The following is a 24,415-nucleotide window of genomic DNA, read 5'->3' as shown; positions in this document are numbered from 1 at the left end:
CCCCGCCCCCCCCACACTATAAATAGGTGCTCACGATTCAATTGGAGCCCCGGAATAGCAGCTGAGAGCGTCTGTCCCCGGGCCGGAGGGTCATCTGACCCCTGCGCCCGCCGCCAACCCCCGCCAGGACCGTTAACCCCTTGGCTGCTGGCGCCTCCCGCCTCCAAAGCACCTGCGTCTAGCCCAGCGTCTGTCTGGTCTGTCTGCGGTAGGCTGCCCCATTGCCTGCGGGGAGGGGAGGGAGATGGGCAGGGGGAGGGGGAGACCTACGCCTCCAGCCCCCTCCTTGAGGAGGGAGGGGGATCTCAGGCCCCTGCTGCCCAGTCCCCTGGGCTGTCCCCCCACCACCCCCGACCTGGAGGTGGCGGGACTGACCTTGGGGTGCAGAGTTTTCGCTGTCATGAGGGGTTCATTATGGGGCTCTTCACTTCCCTTTCCTCAACTTATGATAATGGCTAGAAAAAACTCGGGTCTCCCCTCCTTAGGCTAAAATATTAATAATATGTGAAATGATTTTGAAAATGAAAAACAGGGCACCCAGGTGGCTCAGCGGTTGAGGGTCTGCCTTTGGCCCAGGGGGTGACCCCGGGGTCCTGGGGTCGAGTCCCACGTGGGGCTCCCCTCAGGGAGCCTGCTCCTCCCTCTCTGCCTGTGTCTCTGCCTCTCTCTGTGTCTCTCATGAATAAATAAATAAAATCTTAAAAAAAAAAAAGGAAAATGAAAACCAATTTTCTGACTGTAAAAGTTGTCCATGTGGAGGCCCAGTCACCACAGGAAGAGAGTAATAAATTTGCCTGTAACGCTATTGCCCAAGTCAGCTCTATGAACATTGTGCATCTCTATACATCCTTATGCATGTTTCTTTTCACTTTTCATTTAGAAAGATTTCAGATTTACAGAAGAGTTGCAAGATAACACAATGAACACTCAGATATCTTTCACCTAGATTCAGGAATTATCAATAGTCTGCCCTATTTGTGTTCTCTCTCCTGTACACCATTAATAATTAGTAATACAAAAAAAATAATAAAGGGCAGCCTGGGTGGCTCAGTGGTTTGGCACTGCCTTCAGCCCAGGGCGTGATCCTATTTATTTATTCATGAGGGACCCAGAGAGAGAGAGAGAGAGAGAGAGAGAGACAGGCAGAGGGAGAAGCAGGCTCCATGCAGGGAGCCCGACATGGGACTAATTAATTATGCAGATATGACAATTTGTCAGTAGATACTTCCAAAAACATCTCCTAAGGAGGAGGCCATTCTCCCATAGAACCTGAATGCAGGGCAGCCCGGGTGGCTCAGCGGCTTGGCACCACCTTCAGCCCAGGGCCTGATCCTGGAGACCCAGGTTCGAGTCTCGCATCGGGCTCTCTGCGTGGAGCCTGCTTCTCTCTCTGCCTGTGTCTCTGCCTCTCTCTTTCTGCCATGAATAAATAAATAAATAAAAGCTTTAAAAAATTTTTTATAAAGATTTTATTTATTCATGAGAGAGAGAGAGAGAGGCAGAGACACAGGCAGAGGGAGAAGCAGGCTCCACGCAGGGAGCCCGATGTGGGATTCGATCCCGGGTCTCCAGGATCAGGCCCTGAGCCAGAGGGAGGCGTTAAACTGCTGAGCCACCCAGGGATCCCCAAAAGCTTTAAAAAAATTAAAAAAAAAAAAAAAAGAACCTGTATGCAATAACTTCAGTTGGGAAATTTATTCTATTCTATTTATTTACTTATTTTTAAAGATTTTATTTATTTATTCCTGAGAGACACAGAGAGAAGTAGAGACACAGGCAGACAGAGAATCAGGCTTCATGCAGGGACCCCAATATGGGACTCAATCTGTGACAAAACGGAGACCCCTGACCCGAGCCACCAGGCTCCCCGCAGCCACACGGTCCCCCCACTCGGCACTGGTGCCTCTGGCCAGCAGCCAGCTTGGGGGCCGGGCCCAGACTCAGGTCTGCAGACTCTGCCCTGGGCCCTGCCTTTCCTGACCACTTCGTGCCTGCTGTGCCCGAGTCCGGGTGCAGCCCCCTGGCTGCTGGACCCCCAGTTCTTCGCAAGGCCCTGGGGGCAGAGCCAAGCCCTGAGTTCCAGGAGGAAGGAGGAAGGAGGCGGAGGCCGAGGGGGTCTGCTCAGTGGTGGCCCCAGGCCCAGGGCCTTCCCGTTTCCCCCTTCTCGGTTCTTACCGGCTCCCTGTCTGCAAGGGACCTTGATCTAAGACAACAGCTGCATCAACTCCCTGGGCTGGGCCGGTTGGCCTCTGCCCGCCTGCAGCGCCCACGGGAGCCTCCACGTCCTCGGCCCTGTCTGCTTGGTCACCCCACCCTGGGAGCAGAGGCGGCTGCTTGGTGGCGGGGACGGCGGTCAGGACCTGGGGCCTGACATGGGACCTGCTCCACATTCCAGACCCTGGGTCCCCAGGTGCTCGGTCCAAGGCTGCTGGGCCATGTCTTCTGTTCTCAAGCCTCCGCTAACGTGTCACCCTCGGAAACCCTGCGATTCTAGCTCCTCACGGTGCAGAAATGGCAACAAAATTTTAAGTGAATTTAGCCTTCCTGGGGAAGTCTGTGAAAGCCCTCTAGAGAGGAAACAATTTGGCTGTGAGCTCAGTGATGACACTAAGCAGGCTGAGGGCCGGGCTGGGCGCAGGTGTCAATGGGGGCTGAAGGCAGGTGTGGTGTCTGCTCTCAGGGGCACGGGGGCTTGGGGTTGGTGGCACGGGTGGGACAGCCGGGCAGGGCCTGGAGGTCACAGCCACTCTGAGGGCAGAGGGAAGAGGGGCAGCAGGTGGTGTGCATCTTGCTCTGGCACTCGGCACTCGGATCTTTTGGCTTTTTTTTTTGAGAGACAGAGGGGGGGCGGGGGGGGGAAGAGACAGAGAGGGGGGAGAAACGGTGCTGGGGGGAGAGACGGTGGGGGAGAGAACTCCGGCTTACAAGCATGCGGTGGGGGCAGAGGGAGGGGGAGGAGCGTCCTAAGCAAGCTCAACGCCCAGCGAGGGGCGGGTTGCCAGGCTCAAACTCACACCCCTGAGATCATGACTCACGCCGCTGAAATCAAGAGTCAGACACTTAGCCGACCGCACCAGCCAGGTGCCCCCCTCCACTTTACAAGAATGTGCTGAGCATTTTTGCTCCTATAGGACTCACGTGACACGGAAGGTGTAAAGTAGCAACATCTCTGGGAAAGCGGGGCCCTGAGCGTGCAGAGGTCTGCAGGTCCCAGGGGCGGCCTCGCTGAGTCCTATGGCTTTGGCTTAGGCACCCACTGTCTTTGCGTGTCCTGGGCTCATTTTGTCACTGGTCTGGCAGTAAAGTGCACCAAGGACTGACCCCGAGGCCCTGGGCTGGGTCCTGCCTCTTTCCTTCTTTGTCAGGAACACAGGGGGAAAGCGTGTATTCCTTTGGTGGAGAAATCCCATCTGCCCGAGCCCACAGGTATAATGAACGCTCCACGCACCCCGGGCTTCGAAGACACGCAAAGCTGTCCGCTGACCCCGTTCGGCCCGCCTCAGGCGCGGTGGGACATCTGTCTAACGGTGCCAGTGTCACCGCCCACCACCCTTCTCCGCACAGGGCTGGTCTTCAGGCAGCAGCACCTGAGTCCCCCACATCCCAGGTGACCGTGGCAGGCCCCTTCCCCTGAAGTCTCTGCTGTCGGGCCCTCCCAGCCCCTCTCTCCCCGGAAGCCCACTGTCCGTGGCCCTCCGGGAGGCCCCAGGAAGAGGCTGCCCCCCAAGCTAGCGGCACTCTCGTGTACACCTGTTTTCATCTGCAGCCTTTGGCCGCCCCATCCCTGACCTCAGTTTCCCTGGGCCATTTGGACTGCACAGGTCCCACAGGGTACATGGAGCAGCGGCCCGTGGAGGACACCACAGGTCTCCACTCAGGGCCACCTGGGGATGCCAACACGGTGACGAGTTGGCCACAGGTGGCGGGGAGGAGACCCCTCTGCAGACGACATTGGCGCTCTCGGGGTCTGCTTGGGTCCCTCTAAGGCCCACGGTGGCTCTGACGTCCCCACGGCACGGCCCCTGACCTTGCTGGGAGTGAGGGTGTGGGGTCTCTGAGAAGCTCCCCATTCTGTGCACAGGCCTGCCGGCTCCTGACATCTGTGCTGGGGAGCAGGGTGTGGAGCCCAGGCTGACCCGGCGGAGACCTCCCTGTCACACCCTGCAGGCCGCAGCAACTGTATCTGTCCTTCCGGGCCTTAACAAAACCTACTTGAGGGACGCCCGGGTGGCTCCATGGTTGAGCATCTGCTTTCGGCTCAGGCCGTGGCCCCGGGGTCCCGGGATCGAGTCCCGCATGGGGCTCCCCGCAGGGAGCCTGCTTCTCCCTCTGCCTGTGTCCGTGCATCTCTCTCTGCGTCTCTCATGAATAAATAAGTAAAATCTTTAAAAAATAAAAAATAAAAACCAAACATGTCAGAGTGGGGGCGGGGCCCAGGGGGATTTTCGCCCTGAATCTACATCTTAGAATATGCCCAGGTGACCTGGTAAGAACAGGTACGAATGCAAACTTTTAAGAAAACGTTAGGGGACGCCTGGATGGCTCAGCAGTTAAGCATCTGTCTTCAGCCCAGGGCGAGATCCTGGAGACCCGGGATCGAGTCCCACGTCGGGCTTCCTGCATGGAGCCTGCTTCTCCCTCTGCCTGTGTCTCTGCCTCCCTCTCTCTCTCTCTCTGTACTCTCATGAATAAATAAAATCTTAAAAAAAAAAAGAAAAAAGAAAAGAAAGAAAAGAAAAGAAAAGGTTAGCTGGCTAAGGAGTGTTTTCCTGGGGATGGTGAAATTTTGCGCTGTGTGAATGTCACTAGATTGAGAAGCATTGGCTGTGACCGCTGTGTCAGGGCCTTGCTTGTGCTGTGCCCATGACTGGTGTTTGCTGAGCGCATGGACGGAAGGAGGCTTTGGGATGGGACAGGTGGGGTGGGGGCCACGGACAGGATCTGTGCGTCCGGGGGTCGCGCCCAGTACCCCTGCTTCCCTGGGGATGGGGCGCAGGGTGTGTCAAGTGGCCAAGCTACCCATTCAAATAAACACGTCTGCAGGGTGAGGCTCTTTTGTTGTCTTTTTTTCTTTTTCATTATTTAAAAAAAATATGTTACAGAACAATATCATTAATCATATATTTCTTATTTTCCTTTTAAAAAAAATTAAAGTGATAAAAAAGTCACTTTATAAAATAATACAAAACGCCAAGAGAGGCTGGGGCTGGGCTCGGGGGACTTCCGGGCTGGTGGGCTGGAGCCCAGTGCTTGGGGCTCCCCAGCGTGGGCAGGAGGCAGGGCTGGGGGCTGTGGCTGGGCTCCAGGTGGCAGTGGTAGAGGGGCAGTGAAGGCAGCTGTGGGGCCAGCCGGGGCCCCGTCCGTCCTAGGAGGGGCAGTGGAGCCCATGGCGTGGCCGGCCCCAGCGCCAGCTCCCCGGGGCGGGACCCCTAGCTCCCGCTGCTCAGCATCCCCAGCAGCGTACTGGGCTCCAGGCCCTGCTGCTGCGCCACGGTCTGCACGTCGAAGCCCATGTGCATGAGGAACTGGGCCACGTTCATCTCCTGCCCGGTGAACTGGTCCCGGATGGTGGGGCAAGAGGGGTTGCAGTGGGGCCAGGGGCAGCTGTCCACCAGGTGGACGGGGCAGCCCTTCAGCGGGGCCTTGCTGGCCTTGTGGCCGTCATGCAGGCTTCTGTCCCAGCAGTGCAGCGCCCGGGGCAGCGAGGTCCCCTTCACCTGGACGTCCGTCCAGTGGCTGCAGACAGAAATCCAGGTGGGGTCACGCGGGGTGGCCTGACCAGGTGGAGGCAGGCCCATCTCAGCCACGTGGCTGGTTGTACAATTGGCACTGAAAGCCCTGGAAGGAAGCCCTTTCTACAGAGCTGGGGAAGCGGTGACGAGCAAGTGGGGGTGGGGCCGTGGGTGTTTGCAGGAGACCCAGATGCCATCTATCCCGGGCATGGGGAGGAACACTGACCTCCGGATGATGATCTCATGGGAGAGGCAGGCGGGGGCGAAGCTGGCCCTGTTGGGGAGGAGACAGCAGGCTTGCAGCGATCCCCTGGGCCTCTTCCCCACCCCACCCCCGTGCCCGCAGGTCACAGTAGCTCCAGCCCCCTCCCCCGGGCACCTCTCCTGTCCCTGGCTCCCATCCCCCCTCCATGGCTGCGCCTAGCCAGCTGCCCTCTGGACCAGGCCTTGTCCCCAGCAACCCACGTGCTCCCTGCTCACGCTCGTCTCTTCCTGCCTCCAGACCCTGCTCAGAGTCCACCCCTCCAGGGAGGGCCGGCTGGGCAGTGGCGGCAGGTTGACCCGGATGTGTGAGTATTTTGCTTTGTTCATTTAATAGACTTTATTTCTAGAGCAGTTTTAGGTTCACATCAAAATTGAGCAGGGATTTCCCGCGCACGCCCTCTCCACACGCACAGCCTCCCCCGCTTGTCAACACCACACCAAAGGTGTGCCTGTCACCACGGATGGACCTGCTCGGACACACGACGGTCACCCAGAGCCCGTGGCGCACATCACGGCTTGCCCTGCTCCTGTGCGCTCTACGGGTTTGCACACATGTGTGACGATGTGCGTCCACCCTCTTGGGCTGGATAGTTTCCCTGTCCTAAAACTCCTCACTGCTCTGTGTACCACCCCCTCCCCAGCTCCATCCCTGATTGTCTCACTGTCTGGTGCCTGCCTCCCGCCCCCCCAAATGTCACGGAGCTGGAATCGTACACTCTGCAGCCTTTTCCAGATCGGCCTCTTGCTCTTGGTAACATGCAGCTACGCTTCCTCCACGGCCTCCCATGGTTTGAAAGCTCTTGTTTTTAGCTGGGGAAACACCCCTCGGCTGGACGGCTGGACACCTGGACGCCTGGGAGACCACTCACGGTTCCCCCCGTATCTAGAGGGCTGAGTCGGGGGCGGGGGTCCCCAGGACACTCACGGCACATCCTTGAGCGTGTTCCGCAGCTCACGGCCCAGGTTCTGGATGTACAGCCACTGGCCCTCCTGCACAGGCTGTCCCGTGAGGTGCACGTTGTCCACGGTCAGCTGAGCCTCATCGAACAGCCACTGCACCACAAACACCGGGCCTGGGGGGCACAGCTCAGCTGGGCCTTGCCTCGGCACTCTGCCCCACCCCAGGCTCGGGGCGCCTGAGGCCCCGGCCCCTTCCCTGGTGGGCTCACAGGCCAGCTGAGCTCTCCCCTCAGAGTGCTGGCCGCCAGCCCCCCGCGGCACCCTTGTTACTCTCCCTCCCAGCCCGTCTTGGCCTGGCTCCCAGGGTCTCCGCTTTGACCACAACTTGGTGACCATGTCCCTTCAGGCGTGAACCTGAGGAGGACAGCCAAGGCCCCGCCCAAAGGCAGCACGTTCCCAACCGCGACTGTGGACAGGGTGACCAACTGTCCCGGTCGGCCTGGGCCCCAGTGGACTTGTGATGCTAAACCCAGGCCAGTCCCAGGCAAACCTGGCCAGCTGCGACCCAGCTCCCTCAGAGGGGGCAGTGGCCTCCGGGCTGGCCGCAGCCGAGACCAACGCTCCCAGCCCCCCACCCTGCCGCGTGCACCCCGACCGTGGCCGGCCCCTCACAGCGCAGCGTTGGGTAGACTTTGTAGCCAAAGAAGCAGTTCCACTCCTCGCCGGCCTTGAACTGGTGCCGACAGCGCTCCGGGACCACCCCGTTCCAGTACCTGGGCACACGCTGCGGGTCAGGCGGCGCCGCCCCCTCCCCGCCCATCATAGGCCCCGCGCCAGCCCGGCAGCGGTCCCCCGGCGGCCGGCACCTGATGCCTCGGCGTATGGCCTCCGTGGGCGCACAGGTGACGGTGTCGATGCAGTCTGTTCGGCGGTACTGCTTGTTGTCCAGGAACCAGCCCGAGTCCGCCAGGCCCCGCACCTGGATGGCCGGGTAGCCCAGCTCCTCCAGCTGCTCGGCCACGCGGTCCACGTTCAGCAGCACCCCTGTGCCCCCCGCGCTGCAGAGGAAGCAGCCCGTGAGGTCCCAGAGCCCGCCGGCCCCAGGCCCACGGCCGTGGACAGGCGCGTCCTGAACTGCCCACACATTCCGGATCATGTGGAAGACCCACAGGCCTTCTGGGGTCCCAGAGGCACAGGAGAGGCTAGCAGAGCCCCTGGCCCTGAGCCCACGGCAATGAGCCAAGTTGCAGGCCATCCCACTTGCTCCCACTCCTCTTTCCCTTCTCTCTCACTCTCTGACTCAGTTTCCTCATCTGCAAACCATGGCGAGATATGCGACCTCAGGCCCCTTCCTCTACTCTACAGATGTCCTCTGGGCCCCCGCACATTGCAGGGGCACAGCGACCAGGTGCTATCCCACTCACAGGGACCCCAGGCGTTAGAGAGGGCGCCCTGGTCCCCATAGTCCAAGCTTCCCTCGCATGCGCACCCACAGAGCCCAGAGGCGTCCTCTGGAGGCTTCCAGCTACCCTGGAGCAGAACCCTCCCGCTTCCTGCCCAGGCTGGGTCCCTCCTTGCCCTCCCCTCCCGCCCCACCCTGCACGCTCTGGCCCTGACCCGCCTGGCCCACCTGCTCCCTGCCAGCAGCAGCACCTTGGCCCCACTCAGCCCCTTGCCCAGGAGCTCTCGGACCACCTCCTGGATGATGAGGGCGCCCATGAAAGCATACTCGTCTGCGTGGGGGAGGAGGGTGGTTTCAAGGGGGGCCTGGACAGAGAGCAAGGCCTCCTACCTCCAGGTTGGAAGGAGGAGATTCTTCCAGGGGAGGGGGCTGGGATGAACGGAGGGAGGCGGTCAGGTGTCCCAGGCTAAGCTGGGGGCCCCTCCCCAGGGAACACGCAGGAGCGGGATCCCTGCAGCGGCCAAGCCAGCCATGGACAACTGACAGCAGGTGCTCGGGGCAGGCACCCTGGGACGTGACGTCAGGGGATTAGAGGGAGTTATGAGACAGAAGCCCTGTCCTCCCCGCTTGGGCTTTGGGGGCAGGAAACGGAGGGGACTCACTCTTCTCAGACTTGGACGAAGCCCCACTCCAGACATCGCTGGAGCAGTAGGGGATGAAGCTGCAACAGGAGAACAGAGTGAGCTTGCCAAGACCCTCAGGAACAGGAACCCTCCCCAAGGAGGACCACCCCCCACAGACTCCCCAGGGAAGGACCCCCTCAGGAGGCACCCCGCTGCTCCCTCTTACACCATGTTGGCATTCCACCAGTGGGGGTTTTCCTCTGGCTGGGAGGACAGGATCCCGGTGCCTGGGGAAGGACAGAGGCAGGGGTTTTTCTGGGGGGAAGGGCTGTGCAGCGACCGGGGCTCCAGGACAGTGTGGGATGTGGGCCATCTTATTTGGCCACAACAAGGCAGGCAGGCCAGGCCAATCACTCGGACGTGACCCTTGCCCTCTTCCACCCTGCACTGGCTGCCTTGGCCCAAGGAGGACTGGTGCGCAGAGCAGCCATGGTAAGCCTCTGAGGTTACCTGCGGAATAAGAATGAAGAATGATAAGTGGGTGTCCGCTGACCTTAGGAGGGGGAGAGAACTGGGTGGGGGGCTCCCCAGGGCTCTAGAAAGCAAAGGGCAGGAGTTCTTTGGGAACTTGGAACTGTGAGCCCCACCCTGCCCCGCCCACCCCCCAGGAGGTGGGGGGGGCAGTCGGTGACCTGCTGACCTGTGCGGGTGCGCGGCCAGTCCCTGGAGCTCATGAGGCGCCTCATGGTGTCATAACGGGAGTCACAGTTCTCCCGGTTGAAGCAGTACCAGCCACCTGCGGGCACAGCCACCCTGTCAGTGTCTGTGCGCAGGGGCCTCTGCCCACCACGCCGCCTGGGCTCCCGGACGCACCTTCCAGAAAAAGAAGCCACCGCCGACTGCCCTTGGATTCCTTCAGGTAGTAGCTGCAAAGGGGGGGCGGGGACGGGAGGAATGTGAGGTCAGCAGGACCCAGCTCTGGGGAAGGAAAGGGTCGTTCCACCTGTTGCCCGGGCAGCGCGGGCCGCACGAGGGCGCCAGTGACCAGGCCCCGTGGACCGTGCGCGGCGCCGCCGGCAGCGACCGTCCCGAGAGGTGGCGCTGGCGGGGCGGGAAGGGCCGCGAGGGGCTGTGTGGTCCGTGGAAAATCCCCACGGCCCGCCCCGCGCGGGACCGCTGTAACCCTGGCGCCGGTGCCAGGAGCCGGGCAGTCTTCGCTGGGCTCAGGATCTCCCGGAACGCGCCAAGGTGCTCGGAGCCCGAAAAGGGCCCCCACTAGACGTGTGTGTGGGGTGAGGGCCTGACCCGCCAGTGGGGCGTGCGAGGTCACGGGTGTCACCGAGGCTCGACCCAACCTCTGGTCCTCCGGCCGTCGGGGCCCTCCCTGACTGTCAGGCGAGCATCCTTCCTCTGCACACTTCAGGGCTGGAGAGGAGTGGACGCCGCTCCCCCGTCCTCCGGTCCCACCTGCGCCCCTTTCCCGTCCCTCCGGCTGGCTGGGATCCCAGGCAGTCCCGGTGGCAGCGCGGAGGGGACTGGGGGGGACAGCAGGACTCTCCCCGCCCGCTGGGCCGCCTCCTCCTGCCGGAGCGGGCCGCTCGGGGACTGCATCTGCCCGCCCAGAGCCCGAAGGACGCTAGCAGAGGGGCCGGGCACGGTGACCCAGGGGTCAGTGCCCCCGCCTGCCCATCCGCCCGCCCGCGCTGCGAGCTGCCCCACCCCCGCGGGTCCCAGGGCCGGGCCCTCCGCCGGGGCGCCGAGGGAGGGGGCAGCGGGCGCCCAGCAGCCAGGTGGGGCGGCAGGCAGGGGCGCGGGGCGCGCGGGGGCGCGGGGGCGCGGGGGCAGGCCTCACCCGGCGGGGCTGCCGTCGTTGCAGGTCACCGACGTGTTGAGCAGGAGGTGCAGGCGCAGGTCCTCGTTGAGCTGCTGAGCCGAGCAGGGGTACAGGGACTGCGCCAGGCTCTTGACCTGCGCCATGAAGCTGTCCATGTTGCCCTCCACGGCCGTGAAGTCCAGCGGGAAGCTCTCCACCGGCTGCGCCGCCGCGGGGGCGGCCTCGGCGCGGGGCGGGGGCGGGGGCGGGGGCGGGGGCGGCTGCGGGCCGCGGCGCCGCCAGGTCTTCCTGGCCTCGCCGCCCCCGGCCCAGTGCAGCAGGCCCAGCAGCAGCAGCACGCGCACCCCTCGGCCCATGGCCGCGCCGCTCGGGCCCGCGGCCACCTGCGGAGAGCGGGCGGCCTTGAGGCGGCGGGGCCGGGCCGGGCCGGGGGCGGGCGGGGCGCGGGCGGGGCGGGCGCGGGCGCGGGCGCGGGCGCGGGGCGCTGCTGCCGGCTCGGCGTCGAGGGCGGCGGGGCTCGGCGCGGCGGGCGAGGGCAGCGCAGGGTCCGGGTGCGCTGGCTCCGGCCCGCGCCAATGAGCGGCGGGGGCCGAGCCTGGGCGTAGTTTGCGGGGGCCGCGGCGGCCCGGGTGCCCGCGCCTTAGATGTGCCGCCGCCGCCGCCCGCCCGGCCGAGGGGGAGGGGGGCGCGCTCGCTCCTTTCTTGGCGGAGGCATCGCCTTTTCTTCCCAAACCGCAAGCCTGACGGAGGGGCCTGGCCTATCCCGCCGCGGCCGCCGGAGGCGCTCCCGGCCGGCTCCGTGGGGGGCAGCGCGGCCCCGCCGTCCCGGCAGCCCCGTGCCCCGCGGCCCGCCCGGCGCCGCCGCCCCCGCCCGCGGGAGGCTGCAGGGGCGCGGCCAGCGGGGCTTCCTCGGCGCCCCGACTCCGCCGCAGCGCAGGGGCCGGGCCGACGGGCGGGGGCGCGGGGGGCGCGCTCACCTGCGCCGCCGCCGCTCCCCCCCCGCGCCCCCCGCGCCCCCCGCGCTCACCTGCGCCGCCGCCCCTCCCCTCCCCTCCCCTCCCCTCCCCCGCCCCGCCCCGCCCGCGCCCCCGCGCTCACCGCCGCTGCCCCGCGGCCCGGCTCCTCGGCTCGCCCGCTGGGACGCCGGCTCGGCTGCGCTCCCCCTCTGGCGCTGGCGCGGAGCCGCCGAGACTTTTATCCAGCGGGGCCCCCGGGATCAAAGCGACGGCGGACACGGGGCCCCGCGCCGAGGGGCCTCCGGGAGGAGCGGACAGGTGTGGCGCGGTCCCTGGCGCCCTCGCTGACCTGCGCGGCGCCACGGGGGAGTCGCCGGTCCCCGCGCCGGATGCACAGACTCTGCGCGGCCCTGGAACCCGTGGGGGCCGCCGCTTACCGGGCCTGGGGTGGGGCTTGCAGCGCCCCGGCCTGACCCCGTCAGCGCGGCACCCCAAGGACCCCCAGAATCTCTCCCTGCCCCGCCGTCGCAGGGAGGGCGGGGGCCCGGATCCGGGAGCAGCAGCGGGCTTGGTCTCCCTCGTTGACCTCCTCCCGACCTAGTTCCTCCGTCCCATCGCTCATCTCCTCACTGAGGACAGAATGAGATGCTCAGACATCAAAACGGGGAGGGGGGCAGGTGTTTGCTTAGGAGGCTGCTAGGCGGGGTGGGTGGGGAGAGAAAAAGAGCATTTATTCGCCCTCCATCCACACCCACAAAGTGTCACGGACAGCTTTCGCAGGACTCTCCTTACCCCTCCCCGCGGCGGTCCAGCGGCGGCATCACACCCGCGCTAAAGACAGGGATCCAGAACTGGGGGGGGGGGGGGTACTGAGCCCCTTTCCTAAATCAGGGCAGTGGGGAGGCGGTGTCCCCTGGTGGGGCAGGGTCTCAGCGGCTGCTGGGGGCTCTGGCCCAGCTCCGCACCCAGCCTCCCGGATTGCTGCTGGCCCCAGCGCCCTCTGTCCTTCTCGGGAGGCCTGAGGCTGGGCGTGGAGCTGCGCACACAGCAGCCACTCTGGCTGCGCTCCAGACCCCAGAGGGTCCTTACAAGCCGGTGTTGGGGCACTTGAGGGGTGAGAGATGCTGTGGCAGAGCCCTTGAAGCCTAGGATGAGTCTGAGGTGCGCGGGAGGTTGACCTGGGCTGGGGTCATTCAGCTAAGGAGGGGGCAGGCTGTGTCACAAGCGCAGGTCCTCCCCACAGGCACCGTCAGGGCAGCCGTGTGCCCATGTTCCAGATGAAGGGAATTGAGACTCAGAGAAGCTAACAGAAGAGCTGACGATGAGCTCTCCTCATCCCAAAGTCCACACTGGCCGTCCCCCTGTCGTTGGTCTGTTTAGAGGCCGTGCTTAGGACTGGCCAGCCAGAGGCAGTAGCTTCAAACTTAGGTCCTGTCCAGAGGTATCTAACCTCCCCACCCAGCCCCCGCTGACCCTGGCTTCAGGGAGAACCTGCCCAAGGAGCCCTCTCCTTCTAGGAGCCTACTATTCCAAGTCCCAGGCGGGAAGTGCTACCTCCAGCCGGATGGCGCGACCACGTTGGGTTGTGCTTGCTTCACACTCACCTGGCTCTGAGTCATTTCCTGGCTGGGCGATTCAGGGCAAGGCCTGTGACCTCTGTCTGTGCCTCCGTTTCCTCTTCTTTAAAGCGGGGTAATGACCGTGCCTCTATCAGTGGTTCTTTTGTGGGATTACGGGAGCCCATGCGTGAAAGTGCTCAGCATGGTTCGCGGCAGGGATGGCGGTCACGATTGGCAACGAAATTCCAGGACACGGGAAGAGCACGCATATTATAGTCGCTGATGTGTGCCCTAGTGTGTCTTAGCCTGCGTACTGGACCGAAATGAGTTCCTGTTTTGGTTTGTTCAACATAACTAGCAAAATCGAAATGCTTTCCCCAGAGCTTCCCGGTCCATCTGTGTCTCCGCCTTCCCCAGTCCTGCTCCTTTAGAGCAGCAGCCCCGACCCTGGTGTGGCGGTGGGCTGCTCACACTCATCAGATGGAGGTGTGTCCTTGCACCCCCCCGCGCCCCAGGCCAGCTTTACCTTCCACGCCTCATACTCCTCCACTCAGAGTTTTCAACCCCTGGAATCTGCTGGGTCCTCCCAGGACAGCCACTCTGTCCAGCCACCCGGCCCTGGGCCTCTGCTTCCAGGCTGTCCGCACGCAGCCCAGCGACGGCCACCGTGGCCATGACGGGTGGGAGGAAGGGAGATCCACAGTTGAGCAGCAATGGGTCAGGTCCCACCGCACAGCCAGTAAGATGACTGTGGTCGAAAATGGAAAGGACAGGTGTCGGTGAGGGTGTGGAGAACCTGGAACCTGGGTGCTGCTGGCGGGAATGTAAAATGGGGCAGCTGCGGGGGGCGGGGGGGAGCGGGGAGCCAGTCTGCTGGCCCCTCGGTAGTTTGTACAGAAGAACATATGATCCAGTGATTCCACTCCGGGGTGTGGTCTTAAAAACATTGAAAGCAGGGGTCCCCACGAACGCTTGTATGTGACTGTTCATGGCAATGTCGTGTATGGTCGTCAGCAGGTGGAAAACCCAAATGTCCATCAGCAAATGAACGGATAAACAAATTGTGGTCTATGCTGCGCGTAATAAAATAGTATTCAGACGTAGGAGGGAACGAAGTACTGACACACGCCCCAAGACGGGTGAGCTTAGGAACATCACGCCGAGTGAAAGAAGCCGGAGACAAAGCGCCCCGTAGTGTACGATTCCACTTCTGCGGGGTGTCCACCATGGGTAATCCACAGAAACAGCCGACTGCTGGTTGCCAGACAGTGGGAGGAATAGGGAATGGGTACAAGGTTTCTTTTTGGGGTGATGAGAATGTTCCAAAATGACTGTAGTGGTAATTGTGCAACCTGGTGAACGTACTAAGTGCCATGGAATTCTACGCTCTAAATTTTATGTTCTGTAAATTTTACCTGAAAACGAAATCAAAAACAAAAACAAACCCTAAAGCGCCACTGCGTCTGACCCACGTTGGTCACCAGGCTGGACGTAGGACACCGGGTGACTGAAGCTGTGCGCCAGGTAAACTGAGTACCTGAATTGGAACAGGGGGGTGCCACCCAAGCTCTGGGAATTCTGGGCCGTGGGATGTGCACACCCCCATTTGCTCGTTAGACGGAAGTCTAGGGGACCCACACGGTGGGGGATATGGCGGCAGGACAGGGGGCCTGATTCCCCAGCCTGTGGTGGGGTCTCTGATCTTTAGGTTCATAATCTAAAGAGTGGGGACGACAACAGGACCTGCCTCCCAGGGTTATGGGAACGTGAAATGAGGCAGGACCTGCAGAGGCCAGTGAGCACATGCTACACGATGGCTGTTATTTGGTGTGGCTGCTGGCCATCTCTCCAGGACCAGGGGAGATCGAGGGCCTGGGTACGAAGGGCTCGTGGATTGTCTAGAGGAGGTATGGGGACAAGAAGCAGGAACAATGTCCCAAATCGCCTTGCGGCGGTGGCCCCCTGACCAGGGACACCACACGTGCTGGGCGCGGGGCTCGCCCTTCTCTGCCCTCTGCCCACTGCCACATGCAGTAGACTTTGCATTATTCCCGCCCCTCGGCTTCCTGGCTCCCTTTCGGGTGGGCAGCAGGTGCTTCTGGCTAAGCTTAGATCTGGCGTCTGCCCAGCTGCAAGGAAGCTGGGGAAATGGGAACCTGGCTGGGGAGCGGGGGGAGCTCCATTTCTTTAGGAGGAATATCCCCAGATACGGTTTGGGGGTGCAAGGGCTGGCCCTTGGGGAGAAAGATATGGGGGAGGGAGCCAAAGAGCTCAGTTGACATGTGACCCACTTGTGAACACGTGCCCATTTCCTGGGGATAACAGAGATGGAATATTTCAGAAAAAAAGCAAGGGCCCCAGGTGGGGCAGGCGCAGGGCCTAGACTGGCCGGAGGAGGCATCGGGGACAGGGGGAGGGCATGGGCACGGTGCAGGGTCGTCAGCGGTGCGGGGGTCCCACCTGGAGTCCCGTGTAGGGCCCCTCACACCAGTAATGGGACCAGAGGGCCGGGCCTGTGGGGACTCAGGCCATCTAGAAGCGGTGGGCTCAGTGCTATGGCCCAGATGTGGGATGGCCTGCGCCACACGCTGGCTCCCCCTGGGGCCCCGTGAGGGCCTGGACGCGGGTTTGGCTCTACGGGAGGGCTTTTCTGAGTTCCAGCTGTGGCCACCGTCTGGGCCCCAGCTGCTGCCTGCCGCCCGGCCACCTCACCACGCGCAGCCACCTGGGCAGCTCCGCACCGCACCCCGCTGCTGGCCGCTGAGGCCCAAGAGGCAGGGGAGCAGGGCAGACGATCCCGCTCCCCCCAGCTCTGAGAGGAGGTTCTGCTCCCAGCCGGTCAAGAGCCCATCTCTAGCTATGAGTTGGGGAGGGACCCCAAGCCAGAGCCTGCGATCACAGAATTTGAACCCCCTTTTGTTTCCCCAGAGCCCCCCACCCCATCCAATCGGCAATGCCCTTTGGCCTTGTTTCCTGGGACTTTGATCAGCAATACCACTTGCTTGGTGCAGTCGGGGCGGGAGGCCCTTATGGATACTTCTGGGTCTGAAGCGGGGACGTGTCCTCTTCTGGGAATCAGGTGGCCATTCACAGCCCAGCCTGAGCAGCCCTGGGGTCACCTGGCACAGGGGGACCATACATACCCTGTACCCTCTCATTTAGCAGGGAGAGCCCCCAGGGCCACAGGAGGAGGCTGCACCCCATCATCCTGCTGTGATCTTCCCTCCCTACCCCCCATGCCAGTGAGCAGAGGATCAGTGCAGGGTCTCTGGTCCCAAGCTCAACCCTTGGATCCCACCGGTCGCCTGTCAGGACCTGCTGGCCTTTCGGCACCCCTGCCCCCTCGTGCCCTCCCCGCGGGGCCTCAGCCGGTCCCTGGATCGTCCTGGCTGAAGGACCCTCCTGCGTGCTGGCAGCGGCTGGCCTTGCCTGGGCTGACTCTGGAGGGTCAGGGTCCACATTCCAAAGCTGGAAGGAGGAAGGGCATGGGGTGGGAGGCGCTTCCTGAAAATCCGTGGAGACAGGGCTCCTTGGGGCGTCACGGGAGTGTCCCCACCATGCGGAGCCTCACCGCCCGGGTGAGGGAGGGCGTCGGGGAGGTCAGGCTGTCCCAGGCCGGGTGCGGAGAGCCCCAGACGGCTCCTCCTTGGCCCTCCCAGCTGCTGGCTCCTCCACACCCTAATGAGCTTGGGGCCAGCTGGTCCCCGTCCGCGCGGCCTGCGGTCCCCTCGCGGCGGCAGTCGTGGCTGCAGGCCAGGGAGACCGGCCATGTGACCTTCGGCCCGCCGCCCTCCCACCCTGTGATCTGCACGTGGCCCCTGGGGAGGCAGAAAGCAGCCCTCAGATCTCCCGGCTGGGAACCTCTCAGCGAGACATCAAAGGGGCCGTGGTGCGCGGGGGCGGCAGATGCTTCTCTTAAAGGACCACACCACTCTTTAATGCAAAGCAGATCCTGCGAACAGCTGTCCAGCTACCGCCTGGGACAGAGCACGGAGGACGGGCCGAAGGAGTGAAGGCAGCGGTCCCTGTCGTCCCGGAGCCCACTGCCTTGGCTGCTGCTGCGCGGCGCCGCTGGAGGGTCGCGGGCCCGGTGGGGGGCCCGAGGCACCGTCAGCCCCGCCGAGGCCCCCCTCCACGGCTGGGGTGGCACCGGGTTGTGGGTTATTCTGGCGGCCAGGAGGGCGGCAGCTTGGAAACTCCACTTGTTTCGTGACATCCACACTAGATCAGAGTAGCCGGTGCCCGGGTGAGCTGAGGTTCCTACCTGCCTGGGCCTCTGCCCTGCCTGGGCCTCTGCCTCCCTCCCGCCACATCCCATCCGCTCTGTGAAGCCCTGGCCCCAAGCTGTCCCCGGGGGGCGGGGGGGGGGGACGCCAGAGGTGAGAAAACAAGAAAGTGGACCAGAGCGGCGGTGCGGAGGGGGTTGCCTGTGTTTCATTCTTTGGCAATGGGAAATCCCTGCCTTAGTGGGAATACAGGTATTTTCTAGAAAGGTCTGTGTTGGAAAGTAGATTAGGTTGGTTAAGTTACACTGCAATGTTGGGCAGCCCCTTTGGCTCAGTGGTTTAGTGCTGCCTTCGGCCCAGGGCCTGATCCTGGAGACCTGGGATGGAGTCCCACGTCGGGCTCCCTGCATGGAGCCTGCTTCTCTCTCTGCCTGTGTCTCTGTCTCTGTCTCTCGTAAATAGATAAATAAAATATTTTTAAAAAGTGCGATGTTACCGCAGTCACGTAAGTGTATATATAAATGCACTTAAATACATACGTATGGGGATCCCTGGGTGGCACAGCGGTTTGGCGCCTGCCTTTGGCCCAGGGCGTGATCCTGGAGACCCGGGATCGAATCCCGCGTCGGGCTCCCAGTGCATGGAGCCTGCTTCTCCCTCTGCCTATGTCTCTGCCTCTCTCTCTCTCTGTGACTATCATAAATAATAAATAAAAATTTATAAAAAAAAATAAATAAAAAATAAATACATACGTATGTGTTAAATGCAGTTTGCCGAATGGTAAGTGTGGTATGGGGCAGGGCTGTGCCTCCCCCTCCACTTGCTCCTTGAGGTAATAGGGGCTTCGGTTCCCAGGCCAGCCAGGAGCTTCTTACCCAGAATATATATAGCCCGAGGTCCTAATGGGACCACAGTTTGGAGCATCATTGCTTTGAAAAATACAGCCTTCGCCCCACTCGCAGGCCCAGGAAGAGGACCCCCCGCGGACCTCCTTCCTCAGCATTCGGTTTGGGCCGGGCCATCCTGAAGAGACTTGTGCAGCTTGGGCAGGGACCCGCCCACCTGGTCTTCTGGCCAGACTGGGGTCCTGTGGGGGCGCACTGTGGGGCCCCCACTGCCTGTGATGCTGTCTGTAGCTCAGCAGCGCCGAGCCTCCGTCTCCCGAGTGCTGACTGCCGCTGTTGGTCTCCTTCCACAAGTGGTGAACCGAGACCCAGGCAGCCAGGACGACAAGCCCCGGCCGCTCCCTTGGCTGCCCAGATGCTGAGACATCCCCTAAACGTCCAATCGGGACAGTTGGTGCTCTGGATGCAGCGCACGCGGAGGGAGAGGCGGTCCCAGAGCGGGTCAGGTGGGCCACGGGGAAATGAACAGACGAGGGCACAATTTGTGCCATCCGTTGTGCAAGAAGGAGGGAGAGACAGAATTCACACCTGTGTCTCCTTAGGATTCTGACGCACACGCTTGTCTTTGCAAACAGACACGCAGGAAGACTACCCCAGAACTAAAAGAAAATGGTTTTCTCTGGGGTGAGTAGGAATGGACCAAGAGGGAGTGACCCTTTCTGGCTGTCTTGTTTTACACCTATAACATTTGAATCACATGAATATTTTGCTAACCAAATATAACATTCAATCAAAAAAGATGAAAAACGACTCCAGGATTCAGAAATAAGTGAATCTATGTAGCAGACAAATACAACTACACAGAAAAAGAGAATTGATTCAAACAAAATTTGAACACAGTACCCTGTATTTTTTTTTAAGATTTATTCATTTGGGAGGGGGGGAGAGGGAGAGAGAGAGAGAGAGAAAGACAGAGACACTGCACGTGGGGGGAGGGGCAGAGGGAGAAAATCCTCATGCGGACTCCCCACAGAGTGTGGAGCTCAAGCAGGGCTTGATCCCATGACCTGTGAGATTGTGACCTGAGCTGAAACCAAGAATCAGACACTTAACCAACGGAGCCACCCAGGCGCCCACACAATAATCTGTATTTCTTTAGTGGTATACATTCTAAGGACAAAAATTACTACAAAGAGATCTCCAAATTTCATGAGTAGGTCAGTAGTCAATAGATTGGTGTAGTAATTCTGTAGCTATTTGGAGGGAATGTGGGGACAGAGAATGTTAGTAAATATACTGATGTTACTGAAAACAAACCTCACTGTGGAGAAAGGGATATTTGCCTGGACCATGTAGATTTGCTTTCTTTCCTTTTTAGAACAAAAATGGTTGAACGTTGGCAATTTCGTATGATTCAACCAAATACAAATATGGGATGAGGGAAGAGGAAAATCTGGCCGGGGCCTGGTTTGGGGAGACAGACATTCAATGTGTTCAGGATGCTGGCTCTGTCCCTGGCAAGGCCGCGGAAGACAGGGGCACTCACTCCATAGCACTGAGCACACTTAGCTCCAGGCCTTGGTTTCTAAAACCCGTTCTCCTCTTTTGGAGACTAGGGCTTCCTTGAGAAATGGTGGATTCAGGGCTGGGATGGAACATTCTGGATAAGCCTAGGACATCTGAAGTGACAGAAGCAAAGAAGTACTCAGAGAATAATGGAAATAGGTCAAAGGGATGCAGGGAAGAGGTCACTGAGAAAGGTGCCTGTGGACTAGAGGTTGGTATCAATGGTAGATTTCCCAATGATAAAACAACTGGGTGACATGTTACAACTGCTGAGTCTAAGAGGACACAGGAGTTTCTTGTACTGTTCTTGTGACATTCTTCTAAGTTTAAAGTAATATGAAAATAAAAATCAGCCTCTCCCATACGAGCCAGCTTGAAGGGGGTCTCATTGGCCAAATTTTGATCAGTTTGAGCATCAAAAAGAATAATTGAAGGAAAAAAAACTATGAATTCATATTAACATTTTTTTTCATATTAACATTTAAGAATTTTTTTGGGGGGCAGCTGGGTGGCTCAGCGGTTGGGCATCTGCCTTTGGCTCAGGTTGTGATGTCAGGGTCTTGGGATCAAGTCCCACATTGGGCTTCCTGCAGGGAGCCTGCTTCTCCCTCTGCCTGTGTCTCTGCCTCTCTATGTGTGTCTCTCATGAATAAATAAATAAAATCTTTAAAATAAATAAAATCTTTCTTTTCCTGGGACCCTGGGATCATGCCCAAGCCAAAGGCAGATGCCCAACTGCTGAGCCACCCAGGCATCCCAATAAATAAAATCTTAAAAAAAAAAAGTTTTGGGCAGCCCAGGTGGCACAGTGGTTTAGCGCTGCCTTCAGCCCTGGGCCTGATCCTAGAGACCTGCAATCGTGTCCCACGTCGGGCTCCCCGCATGGAGCCTGCTTCTCCTTATGCCTGTGTCTCTGCCTCTCTCTCTCTCTCTCTCTGTGTGTGTGTCTCTCATGAATAAATAAACAAAATCTTTAAAAATTTTTTTAAGTTGTTTTTTTTTTTTTTTTTTTTTTTAATGGAGAGGAAGTGTTTCTTGACCACAAAATGCCTGTTACATGTAAAGGAATTGGTAAAGTTAGAAAGTCATGACTTTGCAATCATAAACGTAATGAAGGATTCAGACAACAGCCATTCATGGGAGGCTAACACCCTGGGTAAATGGCTTTTGGAAAAACATATTTACAGTGTCAAAAAATTGCCCCCACATGGCTTGTTCACTCCACAAAGGACCTAGCCATGGAGGAATCTGGCAGACTCACTTGGACCGAGGGTCCAGAATGCACTGCCCATTAACAGGACAAGTCGATGTCCTAGATCTCCCAATGGGCTGTCGCCTGCCCTGCCTCGCTGCTCTGAATGTGTAGCCCCAAAAGGCAGATCCAGACTATGGAACAGTCTAGAGAAAATGGGTCTGGGTTTGTCACAAAATGCGAGTGTCATGAAAAATTAAAACAAGCAAAACAAAAGATGGAGCGTCTGTTGTGGATTAAAGGAGCACAAGCAGATGTGACGACCAAAGGCAATGTGACAACCAGCTGTAAAGGACCATTTTGGGACAAGGGCAGTGCTACAGTGAAGCCTGTGTTAAATAATGTCATTGTATCCATGACTGCATGCCCGTTGGGTGCATGCAGAGAAGTAACAGAAGGTTCTGGTTCTTAGGAGGAGCTGATGAATTATTTGGAGAGAAAGTGCCAGGATATCATCAACTGACTTTCAAATATAAATACATACGCAAATATAAATGCACAGAAAAAAGACATATGACGAGATGTTAACAGTGGTCATCTAGAGAAAAGTATACAGAAGTGTTGGAAAGTAGTAACTTCCTATGTATTAAGTATTAGCTTTTCTCTAGATGTCATTTTTTTTAAAGATTTTATTTATTCATGAGAGACACACAGAGAGAGGCAGAGACACAGGCAGAGGGAGAAGCAGGCTCCATGCGGGGAGCCCGACATGGGACTCGATCCCAGGACTGGGATCACCTGAGCTGAAGGCAGATGCTCAACCACTGAGCCACCCAGGCATCCCTAAGTAAGTAATCTCTAAGCCGAACCTGGGGCTTAAACTCATGACCCTTGAGATCAAGAGTCACACACTCCTCTAACTGAACCAGCTGGGTGCCCCTATAGATGTCACTTTTTATTTTTTAAGATTTTATTTATTAGAGAGAGAGAGAGCGCAAGCGAGAGAGCTAGAGAGAGCATGAGGGAGGGTGGGGTAGAGGCAGAGAGAGAAGCAGACCCTCTACCTACCAAGGAGCCCAACACAGGGCTCGATCCCAGGACCCCGGGATAATGACCTAACCTGAAGGCAGATGCTCAACCACTGAGCCACCCAGGCGTCCCTTGCCCACCATTTCTAAAAATACTGTTTCCATAAAGCTCTGTCGCTGGAGCTGTACAAGATGCCTGCAGCCGTCGGGGAGTGCCTTTATATGCCCCCGCGCACTCCCCCAGGGAGCCCCCAGGTTGCTCCATATTTTGGTGTTTTGTTTTTTTTTTTTCCCGTATTTTGTTCTTTCAGATCGTTGTGCCCGTGTGTTCCACCACTCCCCTGTCGAAGGACATCTGGGCTCATCCCAGTTTTTTGGTATTGCAAATAAAGCTGCTGTGTACGTTAATGTACAGACCTGTCCTTTTTTGAGATACCAAATCAGAAATGAAAAACAGGAGCTGCAAAAAGACACTGAACAAACACCTAAGCAAAGACCCCCTTCGGGACACGTGGGGGGCTCAACGGTTAAGCATCTGCCTTGGGCTCAGGTCATGATCCTGGGTCCCGGGATCGAGTCCCACATCGGCTCCCCGCAGGAAGCCTGCTTCTCCCTCTGCCTGTGTTTCTGCCTCTCTCTGTGTGTCTCTTAGGAATAAATAAATAAAATCTTAAAAAAAAATAAAACTTTCCTTTAAGGCCTTGCAAACCTCCCAAAGATGACATTTGGCCCCGTGGTCTCCGGTGGCCTCTGATGTGATGTGTGACATCCTGGAATCTGGGTAGCTGGAGGCTGTGCCTGAAATGCCTGCAGGAGGTGTTGGAGCGGCAGTGAACCTGCTGAGGTGCAGAGAGGAGCTGAGGAAGGCAGGTGCGGGGACAGGCCTCTCAGTAGAGCAAACGCACGGTCCCAGTGTGGGTGGCCAACCCCGAGCATGCAAAGTCCCCAAAGGCAGGTGAGGGGCCTTCCCACTGTGGCGGGGATCTGGCATGTCCAGGACCTGAAATTTTGGCTCTGGCTTGAAGTACACCCCTGTCCCGGGGTGTGGGGGCACTGCTGGGTGTTTCTTTCCTTGAGAGGCTTGTCAGGCGGTGGGTGCAGCACGCTGGCTCCAAGCAGGCATCCGGAGGTCGTTTCCAGGGCTTGTCCACAGGTGCCTCACTGTGCCCTGGTCTTCACCAGCCAGGCCACTGAGGGGGGCGGGTCCCCCGGCTGTCCCACCTCCCACCGCCAGAGCCAGGTGAGAGTCGGCAGCAGGAGGCGAAGGCACATTTCAGGGGCTGGGTTTGCTGTACCATCAATGGTCAAGCAGATGTTTGCCAAACACTTGCCCCATGCCCGGCTCTGCTCTGCGAGCCGTCCCAGCTAAGGGCCCCACAGGTGGTAAGAGCAGCCAAGTGAACAAGTGCCAACGGCCTGTCCCTGTGGATCGAGGGAGCCCCGGCAGGCTGCCATGTGGAAGAGGCTGGGCTGAGGACGACCTGTGGCCCTGCTGCCACAGAACTGCCTGTGGGGGCCCTGATGGGCTGAAGGCTGGGGCGGGAGAGCTTGACAGGGCAGTGACCACAAATGCCCGAGTGTCTGCTCCAAACCCCAGTGTGCCCAGCTACACACAGACAGCTGAGGACAGGAGTGGGCAGGGCAAGGCGATAGTGAGGAAGGGACAGGGCAGCAGGCGTTGTCTCTGAGCCACTGAAGACCTGGCAGTGGCTGGTAATGGGGCTTGACCAGATGACCTCCTAGGTCATCTCCTGGAGATGCGACATCTCCAATGTCCTGTGATGCTCCGCGGCCTCGAGGGAGGGGCTCACCCTGGGGAGAGGGCTCAAGGAGACACCCAGGTCCCCCTGAGTGTTGGGCTGCACCTGCGCCATCAGGCTGGACTAGCACAGGTGTCCCTGGAGCTGCAGCCACCCTCGACCTTTCCTGGTTTCCTGTCACAGGCTTGCAGGGTCTGCGTTGGTCAGTACGTGGGTGCAACATCTAGGTGGACGTGGGGCAGCACCCACACAAAACGGCAGCAGGATCCCAGACTCCCACAGGGCAGCCTGGGTTTGGGGACAAGTTCTGGCGCAGTGAGCCCGGCAGCCGGCGGGCAGAGGGCTGGTCTGACTTTCACTGATTGCACGCTCTCCGGTCCACAGGCGGCCCCAGGGGCCGGGGACAGTGGGCGGGCGCTGGAGCCGGGGGCGAAGGGCAAGCGGGGCCCAGGCCGGCGGGGCTGGTAGCGCGCGGCGCCGGGTGGGGGGTCCGCGGGCGACCCCGCGCGCGGCGAGTGCTCAGGTGCT

At 59.9% G+C, this 24,415-nt stretch overlaps 1 protein-coding gene across 1 annotated transcript; it reads right to left on the bottom strand.

Moving 5' to 3' along the window:
• Positions 1–5,107: 5,107 nt before the first annotated feature.
• NOTUM (notum, palmitoleoyl-protein carboxylesterase) lies at positions 5,108–11,111 on the bottom strand. The gene is made up of 11 exons (XM_038546290.1): positions 10,774–11,111; positions 9,795–9,847; positions 9,622–9,717; positions 9,148–9,208; positions 8,961–9,019; positions 8,527–8,629; positions 7,763–7,954; positions 7,569–7,669; positions 6,922–7,069; positions 5,959–6,006; positions 5,108–5,736 (listed from the first exon to the last, which is right to left on the bottom strand). The coding sequence occupies exons 1-11, from the start codon at positions 11,109–11,111 to the stop codon at positions 5,430–5,432; spliced, it is 1,506 nt and encodes a 501-aa protein (XP_038402218.1). The 3' UTR covers positions 5,108–5,429.
• Between the last annotated feature and the right edge of the window lie 13,304 nt (positions 11,112–24,415).

The sequence above is a fragment of the Canis lupus genome, chromosome 9, assembly GCF_011100685.1.
Source record: "Canis lupus familiaris isolate Mischka breed German Shepherd chromosome 9, alternate assembly UU_Cfam_GSD_1.0, whole genome shotgun sequence".
Classification (NCBI taxonomy): Eukaryota; Metazoa; Chordata; class Mammalia; order Carnivora; family Canidae; genus Canis; species Canis lupus.
This window is presented reverse-complemented; position numbering and strand designations above follow the sequence as displayed.